The 23,510-nt window shown below is 58.7% G+C and overlaps 2 protein-coding genes across 4 annotated transcripts; both read right to left on the minus strand.

The window, feature by feature from the left end:
- Positions 1–125: 125 nt before the first annotated feature.
- On the minus strand, positions 126–7,678 carry GIPC3 (GIPC PDZ domain containing family member 3). 3 transcript variants are annotated; one of them, XM_047706297.1, is made up of 6 exons: positions 7,215–7,678; positions 6,223–6,408; positions 5,901–6,081; positions 3,871–3,983; positions 3,545–3,639; positions 126–3,444 (listed from the first exon to the last, which is right to left on the minus strand). In XM_047706297.1, exons 1-6 carry the CDS (start codon positions 7,437–7,439, stop codon positions 1,209–1,211), a joined length of 3,036 nt encoding a protein of 1,011 aa, XP_047562253.1. In that variant the 5' UTR covers positions 7,440–7,678; the 3' UTR covers positions 126–1,208. The 3 variants fall into 3 exon arrangements, with proteins under 3 accessions (XP_047562253.1, XP_047562263.1, XP_047562274.1); XM_047706318.1 differs by having other exon boundaries at positions 3,153–3,447; positions 3,558–3,639; positions 7,215–7,672; XM_047706307.1 differs by lacking the exons at positions 6,223–6,408; positions 7,215–7,678 and having other exon boundaries at positions 126–3,447; positions 3,558–3,639; positions 5,901–6,039.
- A 2,551-nt stretch (positions 7,679–10,229) lies between these two features.
- HMG20B (high mobility group 20B) lies at positions 10,230–15,461 on the minus strand. The gene is made up of 9 exons (XM_047706352.1): positions 15,132–15,461; positions 14,685–14,793; positions 13,982–14,185; positions 13,250–13,370; positions 12,926–12,972; positions 12,587–12,659; positions 12,119–12,334; positions 11,452–11,584; positions 10,230–10,901 (listed from the first exon to the last, which is right to left on the minus strand). Exons 1-9 carry the CDS (start codon positions 15,167–15,169, stop codon positions 10,889–10,891), a joined length of 954 nt encoding a protein of 317 aa, XP_047562308.1. The 5' UTR covers positions 15,170–15,461; the 3' UTR covers positions 10,230–10,888.
- Positions 15,462–23,510: the final 8,049 nt, after the last annotated feature.

Below are 23,510 nucleotides of genomic sequence, written 5' to 3' on the forward strand. Positions count from 1 at the left end.
AAGGGCTTGGCACAGAGCAGCAGCTTAGAAAACATCCAGTGAGGTCAGGTGCGCCCCCCCAAACCCTTATGCCTGCCCCTTCGTCTGTCCTCCTTGTGAACTCCCCCAAAAATGACACACCCAGCTTCAGGGGTGGGAGAGGTGCCTTTATTCCCCATGAGCCCTCAAGGTACATGAGGACAAAATTGCCCTCTGCTCCCCATTTCTCTGCCTCCTGCCCACATGCCCCCCCACACACAGGCACTCACACCCAGCTTTCCACTCCACAGACCTGGGATCTGCTTACACCGCCCAGAGCCAGGCCCAAGTGAAACTAAAGTCCCCATTTCCACTCTCCCTCCTCCCCCAACACCTACATGCTGGGGGAATGAGGTCACCTGCTGCCTCCAGGGGACCCAGCTGGGAGGGACAGGAGACAGGATTGTGGGGGGATTATGCGAGCCAAAACTGTGTTGCCCTCAAGCTACAGCTCCCCGTGGTGGGGGAGGGGCTCTGACCCCCAAGGAGCAGGCCTTGACTCCTTGAGTGTGGGGGAGGGGACAGGCTTCTGGGCTAGACACTCAGGGGACTGGGAGTGCAGAAGGGCCGCCCTGGGAGCCAAACTAGAGAAGATAGATATGGTAGGTGGGGTGGACTTCCGGGGTCCTAGCTGGGGCTTGGGGAAGAGGGCTGGTTTCTGGGGGGCTGAGGGGATCTGTGGCTGCGGGGCCAGGTGGAAAGTTGGTAGGCTTCGGCCCAGGCCGCTGTTGGCCTGCGTTCCATGTACCAGATCATGGGGCTGGGGCTGGGGCTGAGCAACTATGCTAGGGGCCAGAGTCAGGACTCTGGGCGGTGGGCCTGGGGGCTGATGTTGGGCTGGGGGAGTGAGATCAGCCTGGGCTCTAGGATCAAGGCTAGAGGTCTGTAGGTGGAGTCCATTTCTAGAGCTGAGCTGGATCTTTGAGCTGGTCTGGGTTCTGGAGCTGGACTGGGCTCCAGAAACAGGCTGGGTTCTGGAACTAAGGTAAGTTCCAGAGCTGGGCTGATTTCTTGTACTGCTCTGGGTTCCAGAGTGGGGCTGGGTCTCAGGGCCAAGCTGAATTCTTGCCCTAGGCTGGGTCTCTGAGGTGGACCGGGTCTCAGGACTGAGCTGGGTCCCAGAACTGATCAGGGTTCTGGAGCTGGGTTGGGTTTCAGAGTTGAGCTGAATCTTAGAGCTGAGCCAAGTCTCAGAGGAAAACTGCGTTCTCGAGCTGGGCTCCACAGCTGGGTTGATTTCTTGTGCTGCTCTGGGTCCCAGAGCTGGCCTGGGTTCCAGAACTACTCTGGGTTCTGGAGCTGGGTTGAGTTCCAGAAAGAGGCTGGATTCTAGAACTGAGGTGAATTCCAGAGCTGGGCAACATTCTTGACCTGGGCTGGCTTCCAGAGATGGGCTGTGTCTCTGAGCTGAACTCAATCCCGTGACTGAGCTGGGTCTCAGATTTGAGCAGGGTCTCAGGGCTGGACAGAGTTCTGGAGCTGAGCTGGGCTCCAGAGCTGGGTTGAATTCTTGAGCTGCTCTGAGTCCCAGAGCTGGGCTGCATCTTGGAGCTTAGCTGGCTTCCAAAACTGGTCTGGGTTCTGGAGCTGGACTGGGTTCCAGAAACAGGCTGGGTTCTGGAATTAAAGTAAATTCCAGAGCTGGGCTGAGTTCTGGGACTGCTCTGGGTTCCAGAGTGGGGCTGGGTCTCAGGGCTGAGCTGAATCCTGGAGCTGGGCTGAAATCCTGCACTGGGCTGGGTCTCTGAAGTGGGCTGGATCTCAGGCCTGAGCTGGGTTCCAGAACTGATCAGGGTTCTAGAGCTGGGTTGGGTTTCAGAAACAGGCTGTGTTCTGGAATCACTCTGGTTTTCCAAGTTGGGCTGGGTTTCTGGGCTGGAGTGAATCCTGGAGCTTGGCTGAGTTCCAGAGCTGGTCTGCTTCCCAAAGTCCAGCTCAACGCCAGAGCTGCCTTGGGCTGTGTCCTGCAGCTGGCGTCTAGAGCTTGATAGCGTTTCCGAGGTACGCTGAGTCCCAGAGGTTGACTGAGCTCCCAGACAAGCCTGGGTCCTGGAGCTGGGTCCGCTTTCAGAGCTAGACAGAATTGTGGGGCTTAAGTCTGTTGCTGTCTCTGTCTGGGTCCCGAGGCTAGGCCGGATTCCAGAGTTTAGCTGGATTCTGGAACTCAGTGGGCTCTCAGCAACCGACTGTGGTTGGCAGCTGGATGGGGTTTCAGACCCAGTCCGCGCCTCAGAATGGAGCGGAGTTCTGGAGCTGGGTGGACTGCCTGAGCTGGACTGAGCTCTGGAAATGGCCCAGGTCTTGAAACCGGTCTGGGCCCCAGAGTTAGATGGTATTCTAGAGCTGGTCTGCACTCTGCAGGGAGAGCGGGACTTGGCATCCAGCTGAGCTCTGGAGGCGCGCCTTGCCTCAGAAGTGGAAGGGGTGTCAGAGCTTGTCTGAATTCGGGAGATGGGCCTGGTAGTAGCCCGAGGCTGGGGTCTGGAACTGGGCTTGGTCTCTGAGCTGGACTCATCGCTGGAACCGGACCAGGCCCCAGGATGTGGGTGAGTACCCGAGGGCAGTTGGGTTGCAGAGCAGGGCTGGGATCTGGGTCTGGACTGAACTGCAGCGAGCATCTGGGCTCGTGAGCAGGGCTGGGTTTGGGAGCCGTCTTCCAGTCCTGAGTCTGGGTGGCTACTGTTGCTGGATTGTTTCTTGAATCTGATCTGGGCTCCAGAACTAACAGGAGTTCCTGAGCTAGCCGGGGCATCTAGGTACGGCTGCGTCATGCGGCTGTCTTGAGTTCCCCCATCAGGTTGAGTTTTATGGCAGGGCTTGGACACAGATCTGGGCTGGCTTCCGGAACTGGGATTGATCTCCGAACTGGGCTGTGTCTTAAAACTTATCTGGGACCCAGACCTTAACTTGGTTTCTGAGCTTGGTCTAGCTTCAGAGCTATCTTGGGTTCTAGGGAAGGGCTGGGTTTCGGGGCTGCGTTGGGTCTCAGAACTGAATTGCCTTCTAGCGATGAACTTTGTCTCAGGGTTGGCCTGAGGTCTAGAACAGGGTTTGGTCTCAGAGCAAGACTTGACCTCAGAGCTGAGACTTGACCTCTCAGAACTGGTAGGGGTTCTAGCGGGAAGCTCGGTCCCAGAGCATGCCTGGGCTCTAGAGCGGGGCTGGGTCTCAAATCCCGGCTGGGCCCTGGGGCCGAGGTGGGCTTCAGGAACCAGCCCGGTGGGCTCGGGCGGGGGGCTGGGTTCTGGGCTGGGGCTGCGCTCAGCCCCGGGGCAGACTAGCCACAGGCCTCCCTGGCCTCGCCGATGGCGGCCCACACCTCCACCACAAACTCGTCCGGGAAGGCGAACTCGCCCAAGACGGAATCTAAACGGTGCGCGAACTCCTGGACGCTCTGCGTCTTCTTGGACGTGTCCACCATGGTGGCTGCTGAGGCCGAGCAGGAGGGAAGGCGGGTGAGGGGGCTCCTTGGGCCTCTGACTCCTCCCGGTGGGCTACCCTCCCCGCCAGGGTCCACCCGGCTTACCCTGGCCCCTTACCCAGCTCTGGGTCCCGAATGCCCATGTAGCTCTCCAGCAGGTCGTCCACTCTCCGGGACGCCTCCTCCTCGAACTCGCTGGGCTGGGGGATGGGGGCAGGGCCCGGCAGAGAAGGTCAAAGCCTGGGATCCCTCCAGCCCAGCCCCTCCGCAGGCCCCGCCCCTGTGCCACCGCTCCTGTCCTGCCTCCCCACGAGGCCCCATCTCACAGGGAGGGGAGCGGCTTGACGAAGGAAAGGTTCTTACCCGCGGTCCCACTGAGTCAGCCGAGTGCTCGTGCAGAGCCCCCGAAGGCTCCCTTCCCCCTCACTCACCATTTCCTCCACTGTGGCAGCCCCCCCAGAACGAAGACGCAGGGTCTCCCTCCCACTGGCCATTTTTGCTTCCGTGGGACATTTGCTGCCGCGGCTCCTCTGGCCAATCATATCTGGAAGGGACAGAGCCGGGGGAGGGACATGTGTTCTGGGTGGGTCCGCATCTGTGTAAGCGCTCAGAAGCTGCCAGCGGAGCCTTTCTAGAACCTTCTTGTCCTTCAAAGCCCTCCTTACATCCAGGGGTGAATCCTCAGAGACCCTGCTTGAGAATTCTTGCTTCCTCCAAATCTCCCTCCTTTTTTAAAATTTTATTTATTTATTTTAGATTTTTTCTTTTTTTATTCATTTGACAGAGAGAGACACAGCGAGAGAGGGAGCAGAAGCAGGGGGAGTGGGAGAGGGAGAAGCAGACTCCCCACCGAGCAGGGAGCCCGATGCGGGGCTCGATCCCAGGACCCCGGGATCACGACCTGAGCCCAAGGCAGATGGTTAACGACCAAACTCCCCCAGGCGCTCCTCTTTTTATTTTTTAACGTTTTAAAATAATCTCTACGCCCAGCATGCCGCTCGAATTCACAACCCTGAGATCAAGAGTCATGGGCTCCCCTGACTGAGCCCCCTAAGCGCCCCCTGTCCCTCCTCTTTTTATTTTTATTTATTTTTATTTTTTTAAGATTATTTCTATATTTATTTCATAGAGAGAGAGAGAGAGATCACAAGTAGGCAGAGAGGCAGGCAGAGAGAGAGGGGGAAGCAGGCTCCCCGCCGAGCAGAGAGCCCGATGAGGGGCTCGATCCCAGGACCCTGAGAGCATGACCCGAGCCGAAGGCAGAGGCTTTAACCCACTGGGCCACCCAGGCGCCCCCCTCCTCTTTTTAAAATGACTTTCTAGAAGGGACTGCTTGAGACCCTCCTGTAGCCAGAGGGTCCGTCTGGAAAAGCCTGTCTAGAACTCATCCTTGTAACGTTTGGCCACGGCTCTCAGCGTCCACTGCTGTGCTAAAGGGCAGATCTGGAACCCCACCCTGTCCCCTTCTCCCTGGGACCTCCCTCCAGATGTGCCTGGGTGCTTCTAGAACCTCTCGCCGGAGAACAGTGCAGCTCAAAGGGCCAGTCCATAATGAAATAGGAAGGTGGTGCCGGCATGGAAAGCAGCGCGTTGATTTCTTCCTTGAGAAAGTCTTGGCTATTAAAAAGACACACCTGCCGCTAAACACGCAGCCTGCATTCTAACGCAGGGGTTCTCGACCCCGGGGCAGGGGCGGGTGAGTTCACCCCCAGGTGACCTTGACCATATCTGCAGGCATTTTGGTTGTTACAACGTAAGAGTTGCCATTGGCATCTGCTGGGTCAAAGCCAGGGGCGATGCCCAACATCTTACTGTGCCCAGGGTGGCCCCCACTTCAGGAAATGAGCTGGGCCAGATGTCCCACCGCTGAACTGGGGAAACCCTCTTGGAGAGCGAGTCCCTTATCCCATGCACGGACGGCTCGCAGACCTCTCTTTGGAAAGCACCGTTCTGCGGGCAACTGGGTGGCTCCGTCCGATAAGCATCTGCCTTCTGCTCAGGTTGTGATCCCGGGGTCCTGGGATCGAGCCCCGCATCGGGCTCCCTGCTCAGTGGGGAGTCTGCTTCTCCCTTTGCCCCTCCCCCTGCTCATGCTGAATCTCTCTCAAATAAATAAATAAATAAATTTTAAAAAATACGGTTCTAGAACACACCTGGAAAAACCTTCTCTAGAACCACAGCCAAAATAGGTCCAGACGCCTCCTTCTCCGATCCTGATCTTTCCAAACCCACCTGCCCCCACCCTCGGATGGACTCTGACAATCTAGAAACTCCCTACCTATTCCTGACACAGTGCCAGAAGCCCCCTGTCATGGCGCCAGAGGCATCTAGAACCTTCCATCCTGTCCCATTCCCCCCCACATACACCCATGCTCCACTGTACTGGCGTCCGGAGAACCCGCTTCTGGAAGAGCTCCTCACCACCACCCCACCTGCCCCCTGGACCCCAGGTGGCCCTCACCGAAGGCTCTCTTGGGCTGCACCAGGCGCAGGGTGAAAGGCTGGGACTTGGGCAGCTCCCGGAGCATCTTGGCTACCTCGTAGTGGCGGCAGCCGACGATGGAGTGGTCGTTGATGGCCTCAATGCTGTCGCCCACGCACACAGCCTGGACCTGGTTGATGATGCTACCCTCCTTGATCCTCTGCGGGGACCTAGAGTCACTCACAGGGCCAGCCCAGCCACCTCCCCTCGGCTTCCCAGGGCCCAGGTTAGACCGGAGAGGGGCAGTGCCTCATTCCAGGTCCCCAAGCACCCAGGAAGTCACCCGCCCTCCCTTGAGCACCTTAATGAAGGCGTAGCCGGCCCCGTTGTCCGTGATGGTCAATCCCAGGGCGTCTTCGGTCTTAGTGACCTCTACCTCCTTGGTCTCGCCACGCACATGGGCAAAGATAAAGTCCTCCAGTCCTATCTGGCCGCCCAGGAGTTTCTGCATGTCCACTTTGTGGCTGTTTAGGGTACAGAATAAGATCTGTCCCAAGGGGAGGGGAGTCCAGAATTAATGACAACGTTCATTGCCCTCTGTGCAGACAACCAGGGTGATGGGTTTGGGAGCCCGAGAGGGAAACCGAGGCACAAAGAGGCATGAAACATGTCTGGTCACCCACCCACCAGGATCCCAGTCCTTGGGGAAAAGGCTGGACGTTAGACCCACAGAATGGGTCGAGGAGGGGGGCGCGCAAGAGAGAGTCTGAGACCCTCCTAACCAGGAGCAAGGTGATAAGGGGGATGTGGGCAGGAAGAGACCCCTCCTCCATCCCCAGTCTTTCAATTTTAACCAGTTGGTGTCATGAAACTCCAGCCCAACTTTTTCAGTCGATTCTGAATCTACTGGCGCCCCCTGGGGGCTGCGAGTCATACAGCTCTGCCGCCCAGCCCCTGACCCCTGGGGCCTCCGACTTCGCACCTGGAAGGCGGCGGCCTGGAACCCTTGCCCCAGCGGCGCCCAGGAGCCTTGGACGCGCTTCCCCTTCCTCGAGGGCTGGGATCCACTCCCAGCTGGTTCAGCGCAGTGGGCTCCTGGATGGCCTGGGGACCCACTAACCCCAAACCGGGCTCCTCTTTTGCGCAGGGCGCGCAAAGAGGGTCTCTAGGTTATGGGCACCCCAGGACCTGAGGGGTGTGTCTTCGAGATCTGGTGATCGGATCCCCTCCATCCGAGGAGGGGGAATCCGGAGCCCCCGGTCCCCGGCTCCAGGCTCCACCCCTATCCCCTGTCAGACCGGTGCGCCTCCCGCGCTGGCGGGGGTGGGGTGGCGGCGGTTCGGGGGTCCTCACCTCTGTGGGCGCGATCCCGAAGGCCTCGGCGATCTTGGCGTAGAGCTCGCGGACGTTGGTGAAGCCCTCGATCTTGCCCGTGGGGCTGCCGTGCGCCAGCTGCGTGCGGAAGACCAGGCGGGGACGGGCTCTGGGCGCGGCTGGGGCCTCCGCGGGCGAGGGCGGGGGCTCGGCCGGGCGCGGGGCTTCTGCGCCCCGGGTCTCCTGGGCCGCGGCGCTCTCCATGGCCGGAGGAGCTGGGCCACCCCGGCCACCGCCACCGCCGTCGCCGCCGGATCCGCCGCTTCCTGCAGCCTCCCCTCCCCCGGTTCAGGGCGCGACAGTCGAGCTGCTGGGGTAAGGGGATCCGGGAACCCGAGCCGCCCGGGAAGGCGACACCGCGGGCTGCAGAGGGGGGTCCGGCCCCAGGTGTCCGGGCCCTGCCAGCGCCAGCTGCGCGCTCCCAGGGGACCCCAGGCAGTCCTCCCGGCCCTGGGCTGCAGACGGGAAAAACAGGGATCACCGATGAGGACGAAAACAGCTGAGCGTGCCTAGTGCTCACTGTCCTCTCGGTGCTTATTTAATCCTTGCACCAAGGGGGCAGGACAGGTACCCTGGGATAACCTCAGCCACATCCTTCCACTGCTCCCTCCTGGGGCGTGTGTGGGGGGGGAGTCCTCCCTGAGGCCCACCAGGCCCTGCACAACCTGCCCCATCCCCTCCCTCTCCTCCCTTCCTCCCCATCTCCCCATCACTCCCCCTGCTCCATATATACTGGCCCCTTTGCCTTTTTTCTAATGCCAGGCTGGGTCCTGCCCCAGGGCCTTTGCACATGTGTTCTTTCTGCCTGAAAGTCATTTCCCAGTCATCCATGCGGTTCCCTCCCACACCTCCCTCTGCTACTTGCTCAAATGTTACTTCCTCCTTCCACCTCTCAATCTCTTCCCAGATTTTTCTCCCTAGTATAGAGCACTACTGGAGAGATCAGCTGTTCATCTTGTATCCTGGCTGTCCCCAGGACTAGAATGTCAGCTGTAAGAGGGCGGGGGCTCTGGTCTCTTTTCCCCCCTGACGTATCCCGGGGCCCGTGCCTGGCAGAGAGCAGGCGCTCAGGCGATCTTTGGTGAGGAAATGAATGAACCCCCAGGTTACAGATGAAGAAAGAGGGAAGGAGGCTGTGAGCACATGGAAGCATCCGTAATGATTCCCTGGGACCACAGCACGGAGGCAGCCAACAACAAGAATTTTGGCTCTGGGGGGCATCTGGGTGGCTCCATGGGTTCCACGTCTGCCTTTGGCTCAGGTCATGATCCCTGGGTCCTGGGATGGAGCTTGGTGTGGGGCTCCCTGCTCAGTGGGGAGCCTGCTTGTCCCTCTGCCTGCTGCTCTCCCTGGTTGTGTTCTCTCTCTCACTTGCTCTCTCTCTCTCTCTCAGATAAATCTTAAAAAACAACAACAAAAAACTTGGCTCCTATAATAAAGAGCAATGGAATGCCATATAGTGGTGGCAAGCAGGGGTGTCCCGCCTTGGGAGAATCTCAGAAACCAAGCGCTAATGGAAAGGGCCAAGTTGCAGGCTTTGGACACTGTAAGAAAATATCATGTCAAGTTTAAAAGTCCAGATGTTATGACATCGATGAGCCTTGAACACATGACGCTCGGGGGAGGGAATCAGACCCAGAAGGCCGCCCGGGGTGTGAGCCCACGTGTGTGACAGGCCCGGAACAGGCTCCTCCGTGGATGGGAAGTGGATTCGTTTCTGCCCGGGGCTGAGGGAGGTAGGAGGGTTGGTCACTGCTAAGGGGTACAGGGCTGCTCTTTGGGGGGATGGAAATGTTCTGGAATGAGATTGCGCTGATGGTTGCACAACTCTGTAAATATACTAGAAACCACAGAATTGTACACTTTAGAACCTTTACAAACTGAAGGAGAAAACCAAACCCCACCAAAACGGTACTCTTTTGGGAAGACAGGCTTATGTGCTAAAAGTTATAGAAAGGCTTGCCTGAAAAACTCTAAATTTGGGACAGGGGTACCTGTGCCAGCAAGGGGGGGGGGAACAAGGGAGCTGGGGTGGGGAGGTGACAGTATCTGGTTATACTAGTCTCCTGGGGTGGCCGTAGGGCTTAAAACAACAGGGATTTACTCTCTTGTTTCCAGGGGCCCGAAGTGTGATGTCAGCCTGTTAGCAAGACCAAGCTCCCTCCAAGAACTCGGCAGAGCCCTTCCCTGCCTGTCCTCGCTTCTGGTGGCGGCTGGCCCATTGTTCCCGTTTCTGCCTCTGTAGTCACATGGCTGTCCCGTGTGTCTGGTTTCGCATCTTTGTCTTCTTATAAGGACACCAGTCACATTGGATCAGGGGCCCACCCTTCCCGATGACCTCATCCCTACTAATTATATCCCCAGCGACCCTATTTCCAAATAAGGTCACATTCTGAGGACTGGGGTTTAGGACCTCAGCATATCTTTTGAGGGGACATGATTCAACATCCCGTTTGTCAAATTATTCTCCAAAAATTTTAAGATGGCTTGAATATTGCATTACACAGAAAGTCGCAGAGAGCATTCCTGCAAAGTCCAGCACGTAACGTCTCCGGCCCAGCGGTTCTGCGCTGGGAAGACAGCTTGCAGAACTGAGAGCCAGTGTTCCAACGGCCACATGTGCGTCACACTAGCCTCCCAGGAGCCCAAACCACCAGAACGTCCATCCACAGAGAAAGGGTAATAGAGTGTGGCCCATCCACGCGTCGGAGTATTACTCAGTCACAAAAAGGTGCGAGGGATCCACGCACTGCCCCAGGGATGGACCCCGAGCCCACGACACTCAGGGAGGGAACCAGACACAGCCGCACAGGTGTGAATCCATGCGTGTGACACGCCCAGACCAGGCTCCTCCAGATGGGGGGGGGGGGGGTCAGTGGTTGCCGGGCACTGGTGGAGGGCAGGCCTGGGACACCCAGCAGGGGCGTCTTGGGGGCCTTGAGCACACCTTCTAGCCCACCTCCCACCCCACCCCCCAAAACATTCACAAGCTTGGAAATTCAAATTCCACTTTCTTTATTTAAAAAGTCCAGATTGAGCAAAGGCAGAGGCTGCCTCGGCAAGGGCCCCTCAGCTGGATGAGGGAGAGGCGGTCAGTACCAGCCGCCCCCAATTCTGGGGTTCAGGCCACAAGCAGAGGGCCCCACCTCGAGTATAAGAGCAGGTCCCTGCAGCGTGCCTGCCTCAGGGTGGGGGGGAGCCTGCGGTGAGCACCTCTGGGGGTCCCAGAATGACAGGTATGGGGTTTTCTACCTTGTCCCTGGGCCGGTCCAGGAGAGCCAGTGTAGCAGGTATAACCCTCCCCACCCTGAGCGTGCCGGCAGCTGCGGGTCTTCTTGTGTCTTGGGTTCCGCAGCCCCTGTGGTGCTCCCATGTCCCTGTAGTGTTGTGCAAAGGAAGCGGACCTTGCTGGGCCCCGAGGCTCTGGGTTCTAGGCGTTTCATGTACAGCAGGTGATTTTTCTGGGGTCAGGCTGCTGAGGGAATCGAAAGCTAGAGGGATGCTGTAGAAATTTAATTCTGGGGGGCTGGAGCCCCCAAGGTGCAGGATTGGGCATGGCCCCAAAAGGTGGACCCCCAATCCTCCTCCATGGGGTGGGGAAGGGGCTGTGACCAAAGGCAGTCTTCTCTGGATCCGTCGGGCGGCGGACACCCTCATAGGTGCTCACTATGACAAGAAAGAAGGGGGGCTCGTGATGGGGAATCCCCATCATTTATCAGCTCTGAACCCCAGGATGGGGGTCATCAGAGGCCACCAACCCTCTGTTCTTCCAAATGCCATAGTGGGGGCCTGGACTCAATCCCCCCTAACCCGGGCAGCTAGAAGCCGCCCAGAAAAGCCCCAAGCAGCTGTGGGGAAGTTCTGGTCCCCCCAGAGGATCCCACTGGCCGAGGGGTACTGCCACATCCCGCCCAGCAGCATTCATAAAGTTCCCAATGGGACCGGCGCCCCCCAGCGGTCCGGCCACTGGCCGCCCGCAGCAAATTAGTCCTACCTGGTAGATCGCGTGTAGGCGGTGCCCTCGGAATAAGATCCCGCAGCCCGATCCCACCCGGCAGCGCCCCGAGCCCGGGAACCCGGTTGGAGGGCGAAATCCAGTCATTTCCGCGGGGCCCAAGGCAGGTCTAGCCGCAGGTGGCCCCCCAACCCCCGCGCAGAGCGGCCCCACCGGGGCCGCGCAGAGCCCCGGGAGAGGGAGGCCCGCCGCGGCACACACCTGGCGACCTGGGCCAGGATCTCCTTGATGCGGACGATGAGCTTCTCGTGCTGGGCGGGGTCGCGCTCGATGGCGCCGTGCAGCCGGGCCATGTAGAAATCCAAGGTGCCGAGAGTGGGCGTCTCGCCCGTGCCTGGAAGAGGGCAGGGAGCGGTCACCCGAGCCAAGCGGCGGAGTCGACGCGGCCGGGTACCCACAGAAGCAGAGGTCAGAGGCGGGGGGCGGGTCTCCAAGGGCAGGGTCCCGGGGAGGGGGCCAGAGGCGAGGCGCGTCGGCGGCATTGGATGAGGCGGAAGATGGAAAGTGGTGAGGGTGAGGCCCCGGCCGGGGGGGGGGGGGGGGGATCCGGCTTACAAATTGGGGAGGAGTAAGTAGCCAAGGTTAGCTGAGGCCAGAGCGCGAAAGGCCAAGGAGGAGGAGGGTCACGGGCAGTGCCGGCGAGGGCAGGGGTCTGCGAGGGCGGGCGCGTGCTCAGCTCACGCCGGGTAGGGGCCATTCGGGTTGAAGTCGCACGGCCGGGGGCGGGGCTGGCCGGGGTGTGTGAGCTCCGGCCTCCGAGCGACTGGGGGCGGGGCCGGGAAGTGGAGCCGGCGGGGCGGAGCTCGCCCGACATAGGGTGCGGGGCGGGTGGGCGGGGCCTCGGCGCTCGGGGGCGGGGCCTCCGCACCAGGCACCGGCAGCGAGGCGAAGCTGGCGGTGAGCGCTTGGCGCACGGCCTGGAGCTGCTGCTGCAGCGCCAGCGTCCGCCGCTCCTCCAGCGCCAGCTCCTGCTCCAGGCGCTCCCGCGCGCTGCTCATGCTCTGCGTGTGCCTCTGCAGCACCGCGTTCTGCTCCTCGAAGGCCACGTTCATCTTGCGCAGGCGCCGCAGCTCTGCCTCCCGCGCTGCGGCGTGGGGGAGCCGGGTCAGAGCCTGGCGCGTCCCCCCCACCCCCCGCCGACCTTGCCTTAGCTGTGTCCCCCCACCCGCGCCCCACCCCGCGCCAGGCCGACTGTCACCGCTCTGCCTCCAGATGCGGGGGGCGGGGCGGGGGGCGGAGAGGTGGGCGCCTCTGCTTTTTCCAGTGGTCAATCCCCCCCACCCACCATCTCCGGCCTTGGCATTCGCTTCCCCAGGAACCCCTGGTCAGTGCTCACCTTTGTTTTGGTCCAAGAACTCTTCAGTGAAGATGGGGACGTCAAAGGTGGAGAAGCCATCACAGTCCCCACCCTGGGACAACAGGACAAGGTGACAAATTTGGGGGGGCGCCAAAACCCCTCTGGGACGTCCCTCAAGCTTGGGAGGGATTCCTCTGGTCAGCTGGGTTGAAGTCCTTTTAACAACATCCCACGACGTGAAAGTGGCCCCACCTCTGCTGGCACGCCTGGAGGAGGGGCACTCGCCTGCGCCCATGAGTTGGTGGCTCACCCAGAGCGGGGCTCATGACCTCCAGACCTTTCTCACCCAGCTGTGGTTCTTGCAAGAGGAGGACTTACCTTGTGTCCATTCAAGAGGGTATTCATGAGCCCAGAGCCCGAGTCTTCTGGTGGGGGAGGGAGGAGGGCACGATCAGCCCGACTGGCGGGTCTCCTCTGAGTGCACACAGTGCTTTGCGAGTGCCCTCCCCTCTGCCTGGGATACCCTACCTCCCCAGTTAGCCCTACTAACTCTCGTGCCTCGGCCCCCCCAGTGTCTGTGTGCCCCCAGGTCAGCACTCAGTCTGGTTAGGGGAGTCCCACGGAGGAGGGCGGCTGGGTCCGCCTGGGGCCACCTGTCTCTGAGAGCGCGCCCAGCTGCCTGGGGGCTGGGCCCCTTCCCACCTTTCTTGATCTTCTTTTCCTGGATCTTCTCCGTGCACATCTTATAGGCTTCTGACTGCTGGTAGGCGCGCAGCTCCTTCATGTACTGCTGCTTCTCCCGCTCTGCCTCGTCCAGGTACCGCTAGTGGGGCAGCGGGAGGCTCGGCCCGGCCCAGGGACAGGGGTGGAGGGCCTCAGCCACTAACACCCCATCTGGCTCGCTGTGCCCCACCTTCCCGTAACTCCCTACTGGCCTTGGAGACAAAACCTGCCTCCTCGCCCACAGCTCAGGGCCCTCCCCCCAAACTCCTGCTGTTCTCAACCTCTCCCTGTTGTCTGACCGCAGGCGCCCATTTCCAGGCTGGACTGCCCCCCCCGCCCCCCACCCCCATTTCGCTTGCTGAAATCCCACTTAGAGGGCACAGACTACTGGTCTGTTTTGTTTCCTTGAGATCTTTGCAATTTTAAGTTAATGACCAGGACTTGAAAACCCGAAGAGAGCCCATAAAAATCGGGCCCCCAGCCCTACTTCCTTACACCTGTCCACGTTGATTATTAAGTTTTACGTCGACTCTTGCCTATTGCTGGCCCCCCCTGGCTTCAGCCTGCTGGGGAGAGCCCATGAGTGGTCAGTTCTCCAGGCGGGAGCAAGGACCCTCCACATTCTGTCCTTTGGGGGATGTAGCTGCAGGGCCAGTGTCCGAGTGGGTCGGGCCAAGGGAGTGGTCCTGGGGCAACCCCCGCCTTGCACACCTGCTTCTCGGCCGGCTGCAGCTTGCTCCACTCGGCACCCAGCATCTTGGTGATCTCGGGAAAGGGCAGATCTGGGTGGCGCGTGCGAATCTGCTCACGCCGCTCGTTCAGGAAGCGCACGTAGCCGGTGACCGGTGCCTTGGGCCCATTAGGCAGGATCTTCTTCCGCTTCTTGCCCTTGGGCCAGCCGCGCTTCTTCACCGGCTGCAGAACCGGACCACGCCATTGGGAGGGGCCTGGAGGGCTGGGAGAGGGCTAGAGGGGGTGTGCGGGGCCTATCCAGGAGATAGGGCCGGGAAGGCCTGTAGGTATGGCTTGGTCAAGGCCCAGGATTGGGAGAGGGCGGGGTTCCGAGGTCCCGGGCGCTAGTCGTCTGGGACAGGGTTAAGCCCCGCTTGTGGGCGTGGTCTCTGGCGTGGGCGTCGCCTCTCTGTTGGAGGAAGGACCCACAGGACCACGGGAAGGTGCCTCCCACAGGGTAGTAGGCGGAGCTGGTACTGGGCGATGGGCGGAGCCTGGACTTAGTGGCAGAGGTTCTCTTGGGGGCGTGGCATGTGGCAGGTGGCGGGGCCTCACCATCCCGAGGAAAATCTGGACTGTGGGCGGGGCCACAGCGAATTCAAATCTAGCCCGGGGTGGGGCTTCCAGGCTACCGGCGAGTCCCTGAGCCTCCCCCACCACCTCGCAGGGACTAGGGACTCACCTCTTCCTCGTGGGACCCCTTCTCGCCGGCCCGGGGGCCCTCGCCGCGCTCTTGCTTGACAGCCACCACGAAGCCCCCATGCTGCCCCGGAGCCTTGCCGCCCGCCGGCCTGGAGCCACAGGACGCCAGGGTCACCCCCATCCTCACCCCCATCCCCCACCGCGGAGCTGGCACGGAGGGGGCCTGAGTCCCGGAAGGAGGAGTCTGCGGGGGTCATTAACCCGCGGGACGGGGCCGGAGCACTAGGGGAGCCGTAGGGACCTCTGGGAGGAACTGAGCCAGGGAGTGGCGGGGAAAGAGGCCGGTGGGGAGGCAAGGGGGAGGTCCTGCCCCGGCAGTGTGGGGGGAGTCAAGACCCTGGGGGGCGCGGGGCGAGGAGCTCCGACAGGGCGGGCGGGGGCTGGGCTGCAGCCCCGAGTGGGCTGGGGGAGGGGATGTCGCACTCACGCGGCGGCCGCGCCGGGCTGCTTGGAGCCGTGGGACATGGCCGCTCCCGGCCCCACCTGGAAGGCAGACGCGTGGCCGAGTGAGGGGCGCCCGAGCCGCCGACGGGGTGGCCCGGCGGAGGAGCTCCGGAATGCCGGGCCCGGGGTGTTTGGGGGGGCCGGATCCAGGGGCGGGGAGGCCCTCGAGGGCGGCCGCCCCGGGGATCCTTTGTTGGGCGATCGCCCCCCGGAAGGGCCGGCCCACCCTCCCCCGGTCCGGGAGGGGCCCCTCCCCGGCCCCAGGCCCCCCCTTGCCCCCACCCCCTCGCAGGGCCCCGAGTTCCGCGGCTGTTTTCACCTCCAAAGAAACTTTCCCGGACCTCTCTGCTGCTGCGCCGCTCCAACCAACCGCCCCGAGCCCGCCCCTGCCGCTCCCCCCGCCCCCGGCATGCTAATACGGCCTCCGTGAGCGTTCGGATTGGGTGTAGTCTTTCCCTGGGGCGTGACCATGCAGATGAAGGTTGGCGCGCCGGCAGGCGATTGGCTGGGGCAACAGCTGGGCCGCGTGGGAGGTGGATAGGGAAGGGTGCGGACGGGTGCGTCAAGTTCGGCTGCGCTCGGCCGCTCTCGCGACCAATCAGGGCGCTCTGAGGCCTCGCCGGGCGGAGCCCCTTAAAGGGCCAGTAGGCGCGGCTCGGACTCCTCCTCTCCGAGTAAAGGCGAGACTCCCCGCCCCTGAGGGATCCCCGGACCGGCTGGGCCAGATCGGACCCCTCCCTAGTTGTCATGGAGACGGCGGCTAGTTGCTAGGAAAGGGGGTTAAGGTCTCCCCGCCCCAGGACAGGGTGGGACCTGTCTGTCTCTGTCTTGCAAACCTGGCGGGGAAGTTGGCCATCTATTCACTGAATTTAGGGCCCCCGGCCCCGCGCTGTGCCTAGCCCTGCTGTGACCCGGCGCAGGCTGCTCTCCCCCTGGGAGCTCTGCTTTCCCCTGTGCTATGGAGACCTTGCACCATGTTTAGGACGGGGAAGCTGGGATGCTGCGGAGCTGAGCTCCAGAACTGTGCTGAAAGCATTTGGAAAGAGGAAGTGAGACAAGAAGGCTGCAAGGAGCTCGTGAAGATGTAGGGGCGGGAGGCTCTGCTCTGGGATTTGAGGGGCCGCTCGTCCCCCCAGCCCCACCGCAGCAGTGTGGTCTTATGGCCTGAACTGGGACTTCCCCTACTCTCAGGGTGACAGTTGGGGTCCCTGAATGCTCACGATGTCCTATTAGACCCCAAACGACTTGCCCACATCAGCACTCTGCCCTCATTTCCCTTCTCTGCCTCTTTGATGTTCCTCAAATACAGATACGTCCATTTCATCTCTGTCTCTCTCTCTTACACACACACACACACACACACACACACACCTCACCCCTGGGCCTTTGCACTTCTTGTGCCTTTTCCTCCTGATTACCTGCCTGGCCCACTGCTTAATCTCCTTCAGATCTTTGCTCGAATGTCACCTTCTCAATGAGGTTTACCCTGTACACCCTGTCTTAATTTTTCTCCATATATTTGTCTCCTCTGTTAAAATTTTTTTTTAAATTTCATTTATTTAAGTGATCTCTACCTCCAATGTGGGGACTTAAACTCCCTACCCTGAGATCAAGACTCACATGCTCTGTATGACCGAGCCAGCCAGGCACCACTAAAGAACATTTGGCGGAATAGATTTGAAGATGTCCTTGGCTCTGTCGAGGGACTCACAGATGGGACAGCATTCCACACAGCAAGTAGACAGGAGCTGCAAAGAGCGCTACAAAATGGAAGGTTATATGGGATGGAAGAAGGGGCAAGGACGTTCTCAGCAAGAGAGAAGAAAGGATTGTTCCTCCTTGAAAGGTCACCTTCCCTTAGCAGGGGGGAGAGCAGGAGGTCTAATCAACACAGATTCTCTCCTTTTCCTTTGGGGTGGAGAGGGAAAGCTCCCGGCTGACCCATCAAGACTTCACGTCTCTGGGGGAGGTCGAAGCTGCAGTTACTCGGGTATTAAGCCCGGCTTTGGTGATGTGACCTAAGTGGCTATTTTATGGGCCCGTGGGTTTTAACTCCGAAGCTCCTGGAACAGCACATCTAGGAGCTACTCAACCAGATTTGCTGAATAAACAAATGAGGAAATACAGTAAATTTCTCAGAGGCAAGGGCTTTGGAAAACAGCCAAGCAGTTCCTCAAAACCTTGAACATGAAGTTTACCATGCGATCCAGAAATCCCGTGCCTAGGGATATACCCAAGAGACCCGAGAACATGTGTCCACGCAGGAACTTGGGCATGGATGTTCACAGCTGGCACGGTTCACAACGCCCAAAAAGTAGAAGCAACCCAAATGCCCATCTGTGGATGAGCAGATAGAGAGAATGTGGTCCGTTCATCTACTGGAATGTTAGTGGCCATAAAAAGCAATACATTGGGGCGCCTGGGTGGCTCAGTGGGTTAAAGCCTCTGCCTTCAGCTCAGGTCATGATCCCAGGGTCCTGGGATTGAGCCCTGCATCGGGCTCTCTGCTCAGTGGGGAGCCTGCTTCCTCCTCTCTCTCTGCCTGCTTGTGATCTCTGTCAAATAAATACATAAAATCTTAAAAAAAAAAAGATATCTATTTATTTATTTGACACACAGAGAGAGAGAGATCACAAGTAGGCAGAGAGGCAGGCAGAGAGAGAGGAGGAAGCAGGCCTCCCTGCGGAGCAGAGAGCCCGATGAGGGGCTCAATCCCAGGACCCTGAGACCATGACCTGAGCAGAAGGCAGAGGCTTTAACCCACTGAGCCACCCAGGTGCCCCAGAACTGCACCCTTTAAATGGGTACATTGTATGGTATGTGAATTCAGTCTCAATACACCTGTTTCTGTAAGAGGCAGCCCAGGGCTAGGAATCTTGACAGACCTAGATTCCAGACCCTGCTCCGCTGCTTCGCGGGACGAACCACCCTCGCCTATGCCTGCAATCTTAAAACACTGGAGGTGAGAAGTCCCCCTGGAAGGTCCGGCAAGCCCTCCCCTCCAAGCCCCGCCTCTTTGGCTTGATTGACAAGGGTTGCTTAGAAACTGTCCTTCCGGCTCCCAAGTTCCCGCACGAGAAACTCAGGGGTCTCCCCATACATTAAAGATTTTTTTTTTATAAAGATTTTTTTTTTTTTTTTTTTTTTTTTGACAGAGAGAGATCACAAGCAGATGGAGAGGCAGGCAGAGAGAGAGAGAGGGAAGCAGGATCTCCGCTGAGCAGAGAACCCCGATGTGGGACTCGATCCCAGGACCCTGAGATCATGACCTGAGCCGAAGGCAGCGGCTTAACCCACTGAGCCACCCAGGCGCCCCTCCCCATACATTAAAAAGAAAGGAAGTGGGCGCCTGGGTGGCTCAGTTGGTTGAGCAACTGCCTTCGGCTCAGGTCATGATCCTGGAGTCCCGGGATCGAGTCCCACATCCGGCTCCCTGCTCGGCAGAGAGTCTGCTTCTCCTGCTGACCTCTCTACTCTCATGTTCTCTCTCTCTCAAATAAATAAATAAAATCTTAAAAAAAAAAAAGAAAGGAAGTGTTTTGAGGTTGATTACATATACATATACGTATACGTATACATATACATATATATTTGTGTTAAAGAGAGAGTGAGAGACAGGGGAGGAGGAGAGGGAGAGGGAGACAATCTCTAGCGGACTCCCCACAGAGTGGGGAGCCCATAGTGGGGCTCGATCCCAGGACCCCAAGATTATGACCTGAGCCAAAACCCAGAGTCCCACACTTGACCGATCGAGCCATTCAGATGCTCCTGAGGTTGATTTTGAGAGCAATTTGCAGCTCCTTGACATCAAGAAAAGTATCTTGCTGCGCAGATAGTCTCTAGAAAGAATAAAAGCGTCTTCGGTCCACACAGCCCGTACATGCCCGCACCCCGCGCAAGCCACTATAAGGAGCAGCATTTATACCATTTGACTTTATATCCTTCGTGCATTTAACAGCAGATCCTTTCTGCCCTGAAGTTTTTTTTTTTTTTTTTAAAGATTTTATTTATTTATTTGTCAGAGAGAGAGGGAGAGAGAGCAAGCACAGGCAGACAGAATGGCAGGCAGAGGCAGAGGGAGAAGCAGGCTCCCTGATGAGCAAGGAGCCCGATGTGGGACTCGATCCCAGGACGCTGGGATCATGACCTGAGCCGAAGGCAGCTGCTTAACCAACTGAGCCACCCAGGCGTCCCTGCCCTGAAGTTTTAAAGCCCTTTTTTTTTTTTTTTTTTTTTTTGCCTTTTTTTCAAGTAGGCTCCACACCCAACGTGGGGCTTGAACTTATGGCTCCAAGAGCAAGCCTCACTAGCTCCACGCTCGGAACCAGCCAGGCGCCCCTTGTTTTTTCTCAGCAGCATAAGTTCTCTTGATACCTAGATCTCAGTGGGGGTGCCTGGGTGGTTCAGTTGGTTGTGTGACCAGCTCCTGGCTCCAGCTTAGGTCATGATCTCGGGGTCATGATCTCAGGGTCGTGATCTCGGGATCATGAGATTGAACCTGGCAAAGGGCTCCTCACCCGCCATGGAATCTGCTTGGGATTCTCTCCCTTTGCCTCTCCCTCTGCCCCTCTCCCCAGCTGCATTCTCTCTCTCTCTCTCTCAAATCAGTAAAATCTTTAAAAATAAATAAATAAAAGCCAGCCCTCCATAATGACCCCAGCTGTCTAAAGTCGTCAATTTCGTGTTCATTTCTTTGCATCATTTCTGTGCCTCCCTGAGAAATTTTGTCCAGCAGGAAGCCCGGTACAGAATCCCAACTGGCAGTCCCAGAAGTACAAGATCCATTAAGGATGACCTAAACGTTCGCTTTTGAAATTGTTATTATCCAAATATTCTACTTCTTACTAAAACTTTTCCTACACGCAGGAACTCAGAGCTGGTTGCTTCTGCGGGCCTAGGGGAGAATCCGCCCCAGGCGCTCCCAGCTTCTGGGGGGTTGCTGGCCCTGCCGGGTGTTGCTTGGCTGGTCCCAGGGTCACCCCAATCTCTCTGCCTTCATTGTCCATTGGCTTCTCCCCCAGTGTGTGAGCCCAGCTTTCCCCTTGTGTTGAGTCCATGGGCGACTGTCCCAGCGTGCTGTCGTCTTAACCCACCACCTCTGCAATGACCCTATTTCCAAATGTTGAATTCCAAGGTCCCGGGGGGGGGTTAGGACTTTCACCATCACCTGCTTTTCCGGGAGAGGACACGGAATGGCCGGGTTGTAGCTGTGCCTCCCACTGAAGTATGTGATTCTTATTCTCGACAGGAGGTAGTTTAACCCCCAGGAAGAATCAGGGTACAGTTGGCGCTCCTGGGACACCCCAATCCTCCTCTGGCTTTTTTAGGGACAGATGTAACACAGGGGTCCACTGGGAGGGGCGATGGAAGGCTGAGGACACAGCAGGGAAGTGGGGATCGCAGCTGCCCCCAAAAAGGGGGGTTGGGCAGGGGCCTCAGGCCCCTGAGGACGGGGCACCCCCAGCTGCTGCAGAACCCTCACAAGGTCAGGGAGGTGCCCCGAGCCCTAGATGTGTGACTTGAGCCATCGACCAAAATTGTGCCCCAGCCAGCCCCTCCACAAAGTGGGACCATAACTGCATCTGCCCTCAGGAAGTCGTGGGGAGAGTTTAAGGAGCTTAGCTGACGTTCTCCCTTAGAACCAGGGTCAGTGCCGCTGGGAGTGGTAGCTGGCTTGGTCAGGGCAGCTGCAGACCCTGTTCAGAGAATTTTCTAGTACAGTGGCTGCTGCCCAGGGTAGTTCAGGGGACACTGGACAAGGCCCACAAACATGTTTGGCTGTGACAACTCATGGTGAGGGCAGGGCGTGCCCCTGGCTTCTAAAGTTGGAGGCTGGGGGGCTGTGATGCCCAGGACGCCCCCCACCCCAGAGAACGAGCTGATGCCTGTGTCAGTCCTGCCCAGGCTGGCAAACCCCGATCCGCAGGCCGAACCCACATCTGCCTCATCTCCCGTAGGCCGCCCTGTGACCCTCCTTCAGCACGGCTGCTCTGTGCCCACTTCACAGAAAGGGAAACTGACGCTTGCGGCCTTGCCGGGGACACCTGGGTTTGACTCACAGCCACCCTGGGATCTAAGCCAAGTTCCTGGCTGTTTTTCCCAGGTTTCCCAGGTTTCTAGGAACTCTCCCTCCCCTTCCCTCCACCCAGCGCCCCCCTCCTCCCAGCCTGGTCTGAGAGAAGATCAAAGTGAAACACCCCCCCCCCCCCGCGCCCCCGCCTTCCCACCTGCAGCTGGACTGGGGCCACCAGGACATCCGATCCCTAGCAGGGGTGGGGGCAGCTGGGACGCTCTGGGGACATCAAAGTCTGTCCCGGATCTCTCGGGACCCCAAGCCTGTCTCTCTCCTGTTCCTCTCCTTTCTCACATCCTCTCTCAGGGCAGGACCTTCTCTGATTCTCCCCGCAAATCTCACCCCTGCTCTCCCGGGGCGTGTGTGATCTCTGCTCTGCTGTCCCAACTCCTGGGGCCCAGGCCTGCTTCGGAATGGACAGCCCCCAACCCCACCCCCACCTGACTTCTTATCGGACTTTCCCAGCTCTCTCTCCCAAGCCTTCTATGGCTCCCCAGTGACCTGGAGGTAACATCCAGACTCTGCCTGCCATTCAGCCAGCCCTCCCGTGTCTGGTGTCTGACCCCTCTGTCCCCGCTTCCGACTGGGGCTTCAGAATCTCTGGGGCTCCTGCACTGCTCAGGGTGAGGCCCAGATTTGCTGGGTGAGGGAGTCCAGGGAGGAAGGAAGGAAGGAAGGAGGGGAGGACGCAGGTCAGAGGCAGCCTGCTCCCCCGCGGCGGGAAGACCCCGAGATATGCTGGTGTTTCTGCCAAACGCCCCCCTGTGCTGGGTCTGCCTGAGGGATGCTCCCCGTAAGTTCCAGACCCCCGCGGGGGGCTGGGAAGAGTAAACACGGGGCACCTTTCCTCCTCAGGTGGGCCCTCCCCTGCCCTAGAATAAAGAACTCAGAGATGCTGCGGATCACGCGGGGAGCGCAGTTTCGATCCTGAATCTGCCTCTTGTTCGCCGTGTGCCCTCTGGCAAGGGACTTCTGTAAGAGCCTGTTTTCTCTGCAAAATGGGCAAGAAGCTGTGTGAGATCCCCCAGGGATGCGGCCTGAAAGGAGAAGAGAAATGGGAACTCAAAGCTTAGGTGAGGGGTGCCCGGCTGGCTCCGATGCGCAGCGTGTGACTGTGTGACTCTTGATCTCAGGGTCGCAAGTTCGAGCCCCACCTCGGGGCAGAGAGGACTGAAATCAATACGTAAGAACTTTAGAAAAATGTTAAAGACACGTAGGCAAGGGGCGCCTGGGTGGCTCAGTGGGTTAAGCCGCTGCCTTCGGCTCAGGTCGTGATCTCAGGGTCCTGGGATCGAGTCCCGCATCGGGCTCTCTGCTCAGCGGGGAGCCTGCTTCCCTCCTCTCTCTCTGCCTGCCTCTCTGCCTACTTGTGATCTCTCTCTGTCAAATAAATAAATAAAATCTTTAAAAAAAAAAGAAAGAAAAGAAACGTAGGCAAGTATTTTTAAACGGCGTGTAGAGCCGAGGCGAGAATTTCTTTACGTCACTTACTCTGCCCCAGAGACAGGGGGGGGCACGCCCCGCAGGGAGGAAGAATTGAGAGTCCTGTCTCTCCTTGTCTCCTCCCGCGCAGTGACCCCTTATCTCCCCGCTCCCCAGCAAGGTTATCATGACCCCGCCCACACCTATTTTTCAGGCTCCTTTTCATTAAAAAAGTGGGCTTTGGGGTGGGTGGTCTGCATCCATGTGGGCGTCTGGGCTGGGGCCCTGCTGGGCTGTTTGAACCTCTGCTTCTTTAGCGGGTTCCTGCTTCCCAGTTCCCGCTTGCGCTCCTGTGTGTGTAACTGATCAGCCCCTGCCTTCACCGGGATCATAGTTCGGGGTGGGGGCAGGGTCACAGCTAGGGTTGGGGGGGGAAGAGCAGATATCAAGGTTTTGATGGGGGGCAGCCCAGAGTACTGTATGACTGACACGGGAGGAGGGGGTAATGAGAAAACTTTCTGGCTGAGAGTATTAAGAGATAACAATTACAAAAAAAAAAGCTAACAATTATATCAGGTTTTTATTTTATTTTTTTAAAAATTAAAAAAATTAGGGAGATGGAGAGGAGAAGGGAGTTGAGGGAAATTGGAAGGGGAGGTGAACCATGAGAGACTATGGACTCTGAAAAACGATCTGAGAATTTTGAAGGGGTGGGGGGTGGGAGGTTGGGGGCACCAGGTGGTGGGTATTGTAGAGGGCACGGATTGCATGGAGCACTGGGTGTGGTGCAAAAATAATGAATACTGTTATGCTGAAAAAAATAAAAAAATTATAAAAAAAATAAACAACTATAAATCAAAAATTTAT

This window comes from Lutra lutra, chromosome 1 (assembly GCF_902655055.1).
Source record: "Lutra lutra chromosome 1, mLutLut1.2, whole genome shotgun sequence".
NCBI lineage: Eukaryota > Metazoa > Chordata > Mammalia > Carnivora > Mustelidae > Lutra > Lutra lutra.